The 14,690-nt window shown below is 42.3% G+C and overlaps 1 protein-coding gene across 1 annotated transcript; it reads left to right on the top strand.

Moving 5' to 3' along the window:
- The first annotated feature begins 1,253 nt into the window (after nt 1–1,253).
- LOC311123663 (tubulin gamma-1 chain) lies at nt 1,254–11,928 on the top strand. The gene is made up of 11 exons (XM_084197907.1): nt 1,254–1,394; nt 1,606–1,718; nt 2,286–2,453; nt 2,658–2,726; nt 4,231–4,310; nt 4,594–4,720; nt 5,778–5,864; nt 7,740–7,889; nt 9,762–9,914; nt 10,227–10,388; nt 10,691–11,928. Exons 1-11 carry the CDS (start codon nt 1,346–1,348, stop codon nt 10,886–10,888), a joined length of 1,356 nt encoding a protein of 451 aa, XP_084054033.1. The 5' UTR covers nt 1,254–1,345; the 3' UTR covers nt 10,889–11,928.
- Nucleotides 11,929–14,690: the final 2,762 nt, after the last annotated feature.

The following is a 14,690-nucleotide window of genomic DNA, read 5'->3' as shown; positions in this document are numbered from 1 at the left end:
AAAAGAACAGCCAGCAACTCTTCTGTTTCACCTCTCACGCCACCCTGTCTGCGTCGCACCAAACGACGAGCATCACAAACATCGGGAATCGTCCCCTTCAATTGGTCAACTTTCACATTTACTGCTACCCCAGTAATCACTCCTTTCAATGGCGCCCTTTTTTTGAGAGCAAAAGAAATTTACATCTCTTGTCCCCATTCGTTTAACGCGGAGCGCCTGCTCCCTCTGACCAGTAGAAACACAAACAATTATCACCAGACCACTTCTGGTTACCTTCACCGATTCCACAGCACCCAACTCTGTTTTCATCCACCCTGAAACCACAAATGGATCAGTCAAAATGCAAGGGTCCACCTACCGTCACAGACTCATCTTTATCCTGATCCTCCGTGCAAGCCTCGGGCTCTGAGAACTTCACCACACCTACTCCCTCCGATATTTCGCCCTCATTCACTTCCATTTCTCCTCCTGTATTCGATCCGGCGTACAGCTCACTCTGCTTAAACTTTCTACCATTCTTATTTAGTAACATAAATAGGGGTGAAAGGCATGGTTATCTATGTGGAAAGCATTCTACACCCAGGGACATGTGATTGCTGATTATTGTTGTTTAAAATTCTAATGTTGTGTAGCCTTGTATGTAAATCTATTGCGTCCTGCACAATGTCTGCGCAATATTGATGTTTTCACTCTGGTCACACATAATGAAATAGCCAAATTTAAATACGATATTAGAGATATTTAATTATATCCAGACAATTTCGAAAAAGTTCATTATTGATTTAATTGTAGTAAATTATAATGTACTTCTATTCACAACAATTATGCCAAGCTATTTTACTCAACTCCTACTATTTGTTGAATGCAGCACTAAAATGTGAGCAAGCAGGGTTTGATAGAAGTTAGCAGGGCTCTTTTAAATGTTCTTAGTAGTACAGAATTAGATAGGAGGGTTTAGTTTCTCTTAATGTTTGATGCTTCATTCATTAGTCTGTAAACTGTGATTGACTGCACAATCCAGTACAGTAGGTGGCGGCATGCACCTTTAACGTTTGTTTGCGGAACGCCGTAATAGTATAGAAGAAGAAGAAGAAGAAGAAGAAGAAGAAGAAGAAGAAGAAGAAGAAGAAGAAGAAGAAGAAGAAGAAGAAGAAGAAGAAGAAGAACGTGAGCATGCGCATTGTCGCAAATGCCGTTTGCGGTTGTGACTCCATTTATGCTGTATTTCGTGTTGTTTCCAAGCGGGAAGCAGTAGGCAGGTCAGCAACATCAACATAGTGGTCGGTTAGACAGCAGTCTGTTCGATTATAGACTTCGCTGGTAGGGGATCTACTAAAATAGGAATATGCCCCGAGAAATCATAACACTTCAACTTGGCCAATGTGGTAACCAAAGTATGGTGAAGTCTTTGCCTTTCTACAAATTATTAGCTAGTCAGCTAGCTAGCACACATACCTAACGTTAGCAACTGTATGCATAGCAATGCTAGCCAACAGCTAGGCTAAGGCTAGTAGTAAAATAACAACTACTGGACATGCACGTATCATGCCAGGATCATGTTTGGTGTTGTAACTAAATGCATCTTATTTCCTCCCTCTGTTGCAGTTGGTTTTGAGTTTTGGAAACAACTCTGTGCAGAGCATGGCATCAGTCCGGAGGGGATTGTGGAGGAGTTCGCCACAGAGGGCACTGACAGGAAGGATGTCTTCTTCTATCAGGTACACAACATCATTAGCTAGCTAGATAAGTAGGTCAGGTTCCTATCCCGGATATGGACCCATGGGGAGAGAGTGCATCTAGGCATTGCATCTTATCTCCTTGTTGTATCCTTCTCAACCGTATTGGAGAAGTTCCAAGGTCCTTCCCCTCAAACCGTCTTCTCCAATGTGTTTTGAGAAGGAAACGAGAAGCAAGGATGTGAGGAATCAATAAAATATTAATTGAGAAAGGGCGATAGACTAGAGGGAATCCTCTCCTCTCTGTCTATTGGTCCTGATGTGGGCTAGGCAGGTTGCCAGATTTGGCATCAAACCAAAGTACAGTACATGACAGTTATCCACTGACAACACAGACATGGCCATATGCGGTGCAAACGAATTAGACATGAAGCATGCATCACGGACTGTACCATTATTCCCCACTAGATGGAGCAGTCTAATAAGTTATGGCAGTCAACATTCACCATGTTACTGTGATCAGGTCACCAGACTAATATTATTATTGTGTGTGCTTTGCTTTCTGTACATCAAGTACAAGTAAGCCTTACCTCTCTATATGATCCACAGGCAGACGATGAACACTACATCCCCCGTGCTGTTTTGTTGGATCTGGAGCCCAGGGTGATCCACTCCATCCTCAACTCCCCCTACGCCAACCTGTACAACCCAGAGAACATCTACCTGTCTGAGCACGGAGGAGGTGCAGGGAACAACTGGGCCAGCGGCTTCTCACAGGTGATTATATGGACCATGTTGTTGGTTGTAGCTGGACCTATGGCTAAAGGACAGGGTCCAAGTACAGAACAAAAGCTTCAGCCTTGAGGCGAATAATGCATATTTAGTAGAAGTTTGGCTATGTTATTATTATAATTTTTTTTTTGTTGCAACTGTTATTTAGGTGAATGTAATCTGGAATAATGCATGACTTGTCGTTTGCAGGGTGAGAAAATCCATGAAGAGATCTTTGATATCATCGACAGAGAGGCGGACGGCAGCGATAGCTTGGAGGCAAGCCCACTCTTTCTCAGTCTCTGATTGGCCCATAGAACGTATGGGGTGAAAGCTGAGGTGTCAGCTGGCCTGAGTTTGGAAGCATTCCAACAATTCTCCATCTCATACACACACACTGCACTGACTGCATATCCTGCCTCACATGAGGAGAACTTTGGAAGGAGAAACTGAAAATGGGAGGAGATTATCCAGAGTGAAACACTTCCTGATTGCCTCCATATGTGACTGACTGACGTGTGAAACGAATATAGGTTTTTCTGTTCTTTTTTCCTCATTCCCTTCAGTTGTGCTGTGGTGGAAAACATGCTTTCTTTGGCGATATAATGGGTAACTTAATAGAGAATACATGTAAAATGGGAGCCCACACATGTCATCTTAAAACTAGTAAATGCTCTGTTATTTCGAGCCTTTTCTAAAAACGTTTCTCAACTGCCAGCTGTAAGGTTGCCTCCCTTAAAACAACACAACTTTCCCCATGGAAGTCTGTGTAATTTCTGTTGCCCATACTCTTTATGACCCCACATTATTATTTAGTGTGTATGCACATGTGTGTTTGAGAGTGTGTGAGGTAGGGCAGGGTGTGGCATGCTGTGTTGGGTGGTAATAGCTGGATTGGAGTAGAAGGCAGGTATTACATGGCTGTCTAGGGGAGGGAGAGAGCCTATTTGTGGGGTGGGGCTGCCCTCCCACCTCCAGGCTGGGTGGAGAGTGGGAGGCAGAAACACGTGTCGTATATACTGGCACAGTACAATATATACAGCTACTTAACCTGATAGATGTAATCTAAAATGTAGGTATTTATCATGAGATTATACCAAAAAAGATTAAAATCCCACCTTTCTGGTGAAAATAGTTATACATTGCTGAGGTGTACTCACTTTTGAGGACACAAGCTCAAGTACATAGTAAAAATATAATGATAATATGAAATATATTTTAGATTTAGTTGATATTCAACAAAAGTTGATGAATAGGGCTTGAAATGACTGATATGCTTTCTAAATATAGTAACAATCAAATTATAAAACAACTATAATATTTCACTTTCCTTTTAACTGTAAAATAGATCTAATAATATTTAGTGACAGTACAAAATAGTCACCATTTCATAGAACTGGTCAACGCAGAGACGACACTCAAATGCCTGCCGACTTCATTACAACTTCAGCTTTAAGCAGTGAGGACAAACTGATTTAGTCAGTCTGTGACCAAGAGAAAGTGTTTTGTTTCTACCAAGATAAAGTTGTTTCAATTCTACAAAATGCTTTTGTATTGTATTTTGATGTCGGGAGGTTTAAACCCCTGTGTGCACATCACAGTGAGATGAAACGCGCATCAATAGAAGTGTATGGGTGTCAGCTGTCAGGAAATATGCGAGCCGTAGTGACGCACTGAGCCAGAGGAAATGTATAATTTGTCTGGATAGGCCAAAAAATGGGAGACGTTTTAATCTTTTCACCCAAAGCAGTGGAATTAAGATGGTTTTGTTTCTCTGTTGCAGGGTTTTGTCCTGTGTCACTCCATCGCTGGGGGAACCGGGTCTGGGCTGGGATCCTACCTGCTGGAGAGGCTCAATGACAGGTCTGAAAACACACACACACACACAGGGAGGCTGAATTTCCACATGGAGATGAGGTGGTCTCTCTTTCTGTCTGACTGCTGTAATGTTAGTAGGCCTGTAATATATGGAGTAGAAACTCTCACCTAATTCTAACCATAATTGTTCCAGCCTCCATTAGAGAGATAATATTCTCTCCCTGGGGGAACCTTTAGTTTTCCACTGTTGTTGGACCTTTTTCTGTGGCCTGATGTGTGATCTTTTTTTTTCTTCTTCTGTGTGTGTGTGTGTGTGTGTGTTGGCCAGGTACCCTAAGAAGCTGGTGCAGACCTACTCTGTGTTCCCTAACCAGGATGAGATGAGCGACGTGGTGGTGCAGCCCTACAACTCACTGCTCACACTCAAGAGGCTCACCCAGAACGCAGACTGTGTGGTGAGCAAGAAATACACACACACATCTGCGGACACACACACTCACACACACTCTCATCTGTGCTTCTTGCCTTCGTCTGGCTACAGTGGTGTGGGGAATACACAAAAGGTTATTTCCTGGAATCAAATCCATGCACATAAAATTACCATACAACATCAGAGTTTTTCGAGAACGTCCCCTTGTGTCGTTAAAATGTGATAAAAAAAGGGAAAAACAGGAGTAGACAAGACGTGCCAGTTCCACACTGTCCTTTTGTTGTTGAAAGTTACACAAACATCATGTCCAAAATGGTACTGTTTCTTCATCCCCAAAAACACCACAGGATGGGGACGGACAAGCCTCATCGCTTGCCCCTCTACCCCCAACCCCCCCACTCAACATACTCAGTGTGGTGTCAAAAGTCATAAGTGTCACTCTGCCTCAGGCAAGCTCCATGGCCAAGTCCGCTCTTAGAGAGAGGGAGGAAGTTGAACTAGGAGCCACAGGACCTGTATAACATGAATAATTTTTTATGACCATTGCTGCCGGCCGGCAACTCGCTGGTGTGTATGACTAATAATGAGGCAGTGTTGGTGGACATTTACATCTCTGGATGATTACATCTTTGCTGCCTGGGATTGATGATTGGATTAGTTCCTGAGATGCTCTGACAGCCTAATAATGTTTCTCCTCTCCAATATCTACTTCCTCCTGCAGGAGTTTACATAAGGGCCTCTACTCAGGCTTATTGGGTTAGCCCCACAGCTAATATAATCTATGTGGAGAAGAATTGGTTCCCCTGTTAGTGACGCACAGTGTGTGCCTCTCTGCTTCAATCCTCACACAGCAGCACACTGTCTACTCTGCTTTACCCATCAAGACTGACTGGAGGACTGGATCAAAGCCCACTGTTAACTAATCTCTACCACACAGCATCTCTCTCTTGACTCTTAGTTTCCCCTAATTCTAAAGTCAACCCCCCCCCCCATTGATGTCTTTCTGTGGACATCTCAATCTTCTGACCTCACGTCTACACATCCCTCTCATTCTGTTTCTCTTTTTGACTTGTGTGTGTCAGGTGGTACTGGACAACACTGCTCTGAACCGCATCGCCACCGACAGGCTGCACATTCAGAACCCCTCCTTCTCCCAGATCAACCAGCTGGTGAGTGATTGACACCTGCCACTCAGGTGCAAGCTCCACCTCCTTCCCTAGTGGTGTTCTCAATCTCCTGGTTCTAGATCACTAGACTCCTGAGAGGAGAAAGTGTTTCTATACAGAGGTATTTTGATAGCCTGGTCCCAGATCTGTTTGTGGTGTATTGCCAAGTCGGCACAAACTGAACTGGGACCAGGCTACTGTTTTATAGCCTACTGACCGTAACCCAGAATTTATTAGACAAATATAATATAGAGAGAGTGTATGCGTGAATATAGAGAGAGTGTATGCGTGAATATAGAGAGAGTGTATGCGTGAATATAGAGAGAGTGTATGCGTGAATATAGAGAGAGTGTATGCGTGAATGTAGAGAGAGTGTATGCGTGAATGTAGAGAGAGTGAATGTAGAGAGAGTGTATGCGTGAATGTAGAGAGAGTGTATGCGTGAATGTAGAGAGAGTGTATGCGTGAATGTAGAGAGAGTGTATGCGTGAATGTAGAGAGAGTGTATGCGTGAATATAGAGAGTGTATGCATCACACTGTTAGCCAGAATATCCTGAGGATTAAACAAACTAGTTAGACTAGTTAGACTAGTTACTCCTCACACTTTAACTGTCAAACTGGATCTCACACTCCCTAGAAATTATTGTTGAATGAACACCCAGTAGTTGTTAAAAAAAATATGTCAAATATGTCTATATCCCTAGGGCTGTGGCGGTCATGGAATTTAGATGACTGTAATCAGCCAGACAAATGACCGCGGACACAGTAATAACCGGTCAATTGTATACATTTTTACACATTTTCCCCTTTCCTCTGCTCCTGACTGTATGCGCTGCCATAGAAATATAATTAATAGAATGGGCGTCCCCATTCAAGTCAATGGTGGCGTAATTGGTGGACTGGCGGCTATTGCGAGTGTACCCATAGGAGCAAAGCAGGAAGTAAATGAAGGAAGTAAAAGCAGGAAATGTACCCATCAATAGGTGCTGTGATTTGTTGATTCAACTCAACTGACATTACAAAACATACATTCCATTGCATGAGCCACATCAGTTAACATAATTTGAATGAACATTCTACATTACCATGGAAATTATTGCATCACAATACCAGGCAGCGGATTGCAAGTGTACCCATGAGTTTACCAGTCAAATTGCCAGGGTTAGAGGTTCCAAACCTGTTCTATTCATTATATTTCTATGTGTGCTGCTGCTGTTGCAGGGAGGGGGGCACTGTCTAGGCAACCAGAGACTATTTTGCTACAACACCTTGCTTGTTTCAGCAAGGAGCAACAACATTTCATCATGTTGTTAAGAGTCCATGTTACCGCAGAAACAGACTCCGCCTCACAAATGCCCGGCCATTCCGTCCTCAGTCAGCTGTTCATTCCCCCAATAAATAATATTTAAACGGTTATGCCGGTTATTTTCATGACTGTTTTCATCTATAACCGTCGTTTATATGGTTGTGCCAGACCTATATATCCCTCTCTAGCTAACATTCTAACCATACAATCTCATATAGCATTATTTTTTTATTTTTTTACAGCAAATCAGCTCCAAGTGATACAAATGTTGGAAATTTGTTCCAAAGTATTCCCACGCATAATAGAGAGATATGTATATGTGATCGTATACAAATGTAAGCATGGTTTGAAATTATTGTTTTAGTCAAACATATCTGTTTGGGCTTCTTGCGGTCAATTTGCAGTCTACAAATGATTTGTAATTATGTTCCGGCCCCCTGACCATCCACTCAAGAAAAAATCGTCACGCGGCTGAATCTAGGTGATGATCCCTGTCATATAGGCTGCATTTCTTCTGACCAGAGTAATTATGAGTAATTATGACAACTAAAGGTTCTCTTTCTCTCCACAGGTTTCCACCATCATGTCAGCCAGCACAACCACCCTGCGTTACCCTGGATACATGAACAACGACCTGATTGGTCTGATCGCCTCTCTCATCCCCACGCCCCGCCTTCACTTCCTCATGACTGGCTACACACCGCTCACCACTGACCAATCGGTAAGTAGTTCTCAGTGACCGCGTAGTACATCATGGTACTTTCAAGACAACTGGGAACTCTGAAAAAAATCATGATTTCAGTGATCTTCAGGTTGGAAAGTCTGAGCCAGAGTTTCCGACTTGGAATTCCGAGTTGAATGACCTTTCCAAAAAAAATCCCAGTTTTCTTGAACGCACTGAAGTCGGAAGTGAGATTTACGAGTTTCCAGTTCCCAGTTGTTTTAAACTGGGCATCAATGCCTTTAGAATTAGTGTTACCGCAGCATTACTTGTAATAAGATATTATTAGGTGGAACTTGCGAAGCAAAAGTCCCAACTTTAAGTCTTCGTCATACTTCTTTTTCTTCTTCTTCTGCACGCTACTCCTCTTACAGTTTCTACATTTTTTTGTTTTTGTTTTTGTTAATCTTCATTCACTTTAATGGGACTGTTTTCAACATTCTAAAGCTCCCCATTGTGACATCATCACTTCCAATATTCATTGTAAACAATGCAACTTTTGACACAAATCAGCTATTTTGACCACTTTGCCAACAACTTAGACAAAAAGTTAGAGCGTAGACTAGAATGGTAAAGAAAATCTAAAATTCGAGACCTATCTCCTCTTTCACCGCTTAAGCTATTAACTCCAATCCAACGATGAGATGTTTAGACTGACCCTACTTAGATTGCTTGTCAAAAGATATTTGATACTATATATACTTTTTGAACTATAACCATTTTAAAAATGTGCATAAATTAACATGGGTTTGAATGAGAACCATAAGAATACAGAGGTTGCAATTCAAAGTGGTCCTGCTGCTTGGCCAATTTAAGCTACTACTACTAAAATAATTCCTAACCCTAACTATCCTATTCTTTTCAAAGCTTTATCAACTATAACTATACATATTTGCATAAAATAACTATCCAACAGTAACTATTGAACCGTTCAAGCTAGAGACACCAAACCAACTTTCACATGTTCAGACTATCCTACCTTTTAATTTACAGAATTTTCAACTATAACCAGTCAACAACATTGCTGCTGCAGACACTACCACTGCTATAACGTATTTCAAAAACATACATACTCTAAAACAAGCTAGCAAATACACCACATTTTCTTCAGGAAATGTACTTTTCAGATTTCACTGTTAGCCTAAAGAGTTTATTTATTAGAACTACAGCTAGCTATTAGTAGGTCTACATACAAATCTATTCTACGTAGTTATTCAACTACCATCAAAATACTTTTAAAGAGCTGTCATCACTAGATGCACCATCGTATTTGTCTCCCCAAATAATAGCCTATAACGTTTTAATCATTACATCATCATTCAACTAAGATCAAACTTCATTTACACTGAACGTTTTACAAAAGTAAATTGTGCATCTATCTGAAACCCAGTTGCTTTGCTTTCCTAAGAGTGTTGTCCACATTATCCTGCTTTTTATTCCATCTTCTGACAGAAGATCACTTTGTCTTGTCTTTCCTCTTCACACGCAACAACTGTAGTTTAGACATTTTTGTGATCTAACTGCCCCACAATCCAAAGTAATATGGGTGACATAGTAGTCTATCAAAGTAATCAGATCAATTATTTTATTACATTTAACTTTGACAATATGTAACTGCTTTGCTTTAAATAGTAAAGTAAACATTTTTTAAAACTACTACCACAAAAATACTTTTAAAGAGTTAAAGCAAGTCCCATCAATTGTACTTCATCTAGTTTAGCTTAATCTCTGTTCTTGAAAACACCGATCTTGACTGAGTTATCTGAGTATCTGCTGATTCATCTTCTTTTAAAAACATTTGGTGAACAAAGCATTCCTGTCATATATGAATATGCGTGCTTATACAGGCCCTCTCCTTTGTGTCTCTCCCAGGTGGCCAGTGTGAGGAAGACCACGGTGCTGGATGTGATGCGGAGGCTGCTGCAGCCCAAGAACGTCATGGTGTCCACAGGCAGGGACAGACAGACCAACCACTGCTACATTGCCATCCTCAACATCATCCAGGGAGAGGTGGACCCCACCCAGGTGTGTGCGTGTGTATATTTTGTGTGAGACTGAATGTGTGCTAGCGCAGTGTTTATTCTTTAATACGTTTTTTTAAATCATAAAACGTTGTCTAATCAAAGTGAAGTCCTTAACTACGGATGATATTTTAAAAGTTCAGTATTTGTTCATGAGCTGATTCCTCTGCTTATTTTGGATGTTATAAAGGAGATGGCTGAGGACCAAGTGGATATTGAAATGGGCTTGTGGTGGTGTGTAAACATATTGGTCCAAACGTTTTAGCAATATCAATACTTTCCATAAGTTGATACAATCCTGTTTGTGTCAGTGCAGGTCCACAAGAGCCTGCAGAGGATCCGGGAGCGTAAGCTGGCCAGTTTCATCCCCTGGGGTCCAGCCAGCATCCAGGTGGCTTTGTCTAGGAAGTCCCCGTACCTACCTTCCGCCCACCGCGTCAGCGGCCTGATGATGGCCAATCACACCAGCATCTCCTGTGTAAGCTCCGCCCCTCATTCTCATTACAGGTTCTAAAGGTTGGCTACTAGGAGTAGGGTGCCTTGTGCAAAATTATTTTAAAAGAAGACAAAACTATAATACTTAGCTAACATTTCAATGGCAAAACACTTCATGGGTTGGTGATAAATGTAGAGTATTTTTGGTATCCTCCTAACCCACACAGTGAGACTGAGGGAGTGGGCAGGAAGTGACTAATATGAGGTATATGTTATGTATTTTTGCAATGTATTCACTGCTACAAGTTCACTGGATGCCCTTTCTCTTCTCTTCCTCCATTGCAGCTGTTCGAGCGGACTTGCAAGCAGTACGACAAACTGCGAAAGCGTGAGGCCTTCCTGGAGCAGTTCCGCAAGGAGGATATCTTCAAGGAAAACTTTGACGAGCTGGACAACTCCCGCGAGGTGGTGCAGCAGCTCATTGACGAGTACAGTGCTGCCACGCGGCCCGACTACATCTCCTGGGGAACTCAGGAGCAGTGAGGACAGACACCCCTTTCACATGACATGGGTCCCTCCCTCAGACACCCCTGTCACATGACATGGGTCTGGTCCCCCCCTACAGTCCAACCAGGGAAAAATGGGGCTGCCCTGCCCTGCCCCATCCCTATGGAGAAAAGTGATAGAAGTTCATCCTTGCTGCTTTTCTTCCCTCTATTCTGTTCTTAAGCTCTGTTTGGGAGTTAAACCAACACTTCAATCTGTGTGCCTGTATCCAATCCCCACTGATGGTTATGAATAGTAGTGAATGACTAGTCTTCTGTCTCTCTCTCTCATGCAGGATTCCAAAAACAACCCCTAGACACTTCATGGATTGTAGATCCGAAAGGATCAAATGGGTATCAGCTCCATCTGATAGGTGGAATTTTCATCATATTGTGCCCAGTGGTTAGGGGTTTGATTTGGAATTCTACATCACTCTTTCTCTCTCCTCTCTTCCTGTTCTTGTGTTGCCGTCAGGAGAACTCATTGCCTTGTTTTGCTCTATTTTTATACTGTATAATAATACTCTGCTTTGGTGCTGTTCCCTTTGCAGTCACACAGACTAACACCAGCCTGAGAAACACTCAAGCGTCATTGAATGGTGACAGAATAAAATGCCTGGTGTGACTTTGTCTTCATACATTTCTGAAAGGTCTGTGTTATGACACCAGAGCCCATGATAATCAAGCTCTTACAGGATAGTCAAGTCAATAGGCCTCAGATCAGTTGCTGCTGTACCGTACGTACTTCCCAACACACACTTAAACCAAAATGGCTGTATCAAAGGTATGGCAATGGTCATTGTTATGATACAATTTGATCCATTACATTGTTATGGCAGAGGACAGGCTACTTCTTTACTCTGGTGCCTGTGTGTAAATTAATACTTTCTCTTACTCAAAGTGCATCAAGAAGCTTGTTAAATTGCAAAGCATCTACAGCTACAGTTTCCCTTTTTTTGTAGCCATTCAAATGTATATACTGTTTCAGGATGAGCTTTGTGTTGTGAAATGATACAAAAATAAAATAATCTATGAGCATATTCTTCATTGTCATTGGTGTGTGAGATGTATGCTGCTGGTCATTTAAATGATTGTAATACTATTAGAATGAAAAGTGGTATTTGTTCATTACTGCATCATGAAGTACAATCCCTGACATGCAGTCCTTAGAAGTTTAGTGTTTGAAGCAGGCATTTTCAGAATACTATAACTTTTCAAGGGTCTACAAAATAATGCTAGATAAAGCTTTACAACTCACCTGACGTGTCTGTGTGCCAATAACCCCCTCCCTCCCTCCATCAAATTCTACTACGCTACTTCAGGCCTCATTACCAGAGAGAAATGCAGGCTCACTCAGCGATGCCTGCTCGGTCAAGCAGGTCAAGTCCATTGTGTCAACCTGAGACGCTGACTTTTCAGAAGGAGAGATTTTAGAAATCTGTCTGGTTGCTGGTGCCAAAATCCACCCCTCTGCCAGGCAGCTCAGGTTGAGAACCTAACTATGGACTATAACTAGGGCATCAATGAGAGTGGCTTTGTTTTTCAGTGATTCTGAGCCTTAACACAATAACAAACAATATGGTACAATGGTGCTGCTTTTTAATTAATTACACAGTCTTTATAGTTTACTTATTGCACATCCAAGTTAGTTAAACAAACAATACTGCAATTGACTATACACACATTACATACAGAAGGTACCATGCAGCGTACAAACAAGTTTTAAACAAAGCGATCTTTAGTCGGACTCTGTCTTCCTTTTCATAGTTCCACGGAGGGAGGGAGCTCAGAGACAGTGAGCGTAGCTGCCTGCAGCTGCAGTATAAAAAGCGACGGATTGACTTTGACAGTGACTGCCTGCATATCGTATGGGCAGGAGGCAGGGCTGGCTGGGCCATGGTGGGTCCTTCCTCCTGAGGAAGACCTCCAAGTCTGGCTGCCAGGTATATGGGGAGGCGGGTTAGGGAAAATAAAATCCCACCACAGCCTGGGTTTCTAACAGACTAATGTATTACAGCAGAACTAAAACGTATATTGGCCTAAATTATGTTGGGGTGTAACATTTGAGGTGCAACTTTCTAACGTGTATATTCTCTCAAAAAAGCTTATAGCAGAACTTCTCTTTGGTCCATGCTCAAACACGACTTTGGTTATTTGAATTAACTTGGACAAAGTCTACCAGCAGAGTAGTGGACACAGAAAGGCAATGTGCTGTGGCAATAAGGTAACTTAGGGCTCTATTCAATCTATATCTCTGAATTGTTCCAGATTGCGCAATAGAAAGGTCATTTCCGATTGAGCCGACATATGCAGCGTTTACCGTGAATGCAGTCTCTGCTAATGCAGGAACATTGCCTTTAAATTTCAATCATGCTGTAATGCTGAACTTCCATGATACGGATTGAATAGAGCCCTTAAGCTATATAGGATCACATGGCTGATCAGTACAGTGACCTAATGGATCTAAATGAGAGACATTAATGGGATCATTTCAAAGCCATACAAAAAAACACCAAAATAGCTAGGTCCTCATTTAAGACATACAAAATGGATGAAATAAAAAACAACACACAATGTGTCACAAAGTGTGTACATAAATAATACTAAGAACGCTTCAATAGTCAGGACAGCATTGGTTCTGTATGTAGACAGCAGAGAAAAGACAGGGGTCTGCATTGTGGTTGTCATGGTCCATGTTACTGGCTGGGGGTTAGGTGAGTACATCAATGTGTGGATTTAAAACAGCAATCTAAATTTCATCCACACAGAATATGTTCCTCACTGAAACAGAGACTGGGAAATAACAGTTCCACCCTTAATTTGGAGGTACAGGCCTAGATATAAGATCAATATTGGATAAAATAACTATTAAAAATGAACAGACAGACATTTAAAATGCTCCTATCAAGTGTTAGCCAAGTGTTAGCCATAGTTTCATGTTGGGGTGATAGCTCAGACAAGCAGCAAGTTGACAAAGGGGGGAAATCAGAGCATTTGGTAGAAACAACAGACAAGTCATAGCCCAAGATCCTGTAGTTTCTGTTACACAGCATTAGGCTGGATCCTTTATAACATCTCGTCCAATCAAAGTGTCCCATCCTGTAGTCTCGTCCAATCAAAGTGTCCCATCCAGTAGTTTCTCCCACCCAGCTGACAATTCCAGCAGAAGGAGTTCTGTCCTGTACATGTCCATGACAGCCAGAGTGACTTACTGAGCACCATCATCTGGTTCCAGTTCAAGTTCACACGGCTTGCTACATCAACAGTTCCAGGTAACGCAAGCCTGGCTGGGGTCTTATGAAAACGGACCCTTTCAGTGTGAGAGAGAGAGAGAGTGAAGGGGGAGGTGAAAGTGTGGGTGTGAGTCAGTCCATCTGATTCCAACCCCTCCCCCCCCTTCTATTGCATGGGGGATATTCTAGGAAAGGCAGATAATCTTCTAGGAAAGGCAGAGCACCACATGTAGAACAACATAGCAGAGACATGTTCATAGCGCTCCCTAAAGCACTGTTTATCCTCTGCTCTGCTCCCTGTCTCTAGGTGAGCAGTAGAACTTGTTGGGGAATAGTATATGAACTCTTGTCTCTGGCAACAGTGTGTCTCTCCCTGAAGTATGGCTCTGTGAGTTCTAGGAGATAAGGAGCCACACCTTCGAGTCCCGTGCCTCACGTTGTCGGGGTGCTGGTTCTCCCATGTGAGAACAGAGGTTGTGTGGCAGGATGGGGGAGGTGGAAGGGAGGTGGGGGGGTGGTGACACCTCATCAGCACCCACATTGGTTTCTGTGGTTTTCTAGCCTCAC

This window comes from Coregonus lavaretus (genome assembly GCF_964263955.1).
Source record: "Coregonus lavaretus genome assembly, contig: HAP1_SCAFFOLD_1387, whole genome shotgun sequence".
In the NCBI taxonomy this organism is placed as follows: Eukaryota; Metazoa; Chordata; class Actinopteri; order Salmoniformes; family Salmonidae; genus Coregonus; species Coregonus lavaretus.
Note: the sequence above shows the minus strand (reverse complement) of the source record. Positions and strands in the feature narration are given on the sequence as shown.

Coding starts and splice junctions, on each gene's coding strand:
- LOC311123663 (XM_084197907.1), top strand. CDS start 1,346: ATGCCCCGAGAAATCATAACACTTCAACTTGGCCAATGTGGTAACCAA. Junction 4,311..4,593: donor CTGGAGAGGCTCAATGACAG/GTCTGAAAACAC, acceptor TGTGTTGGCCAG/GTACCCTAAGAAGCTGGTGC. Junction 5,865..7,739: donor TCTCCCAGATCAACCAGCTG/GTGAGTGATTGA, acceptor TTCTCTCCACAG/GTTTCCACCATCATGTCAGC.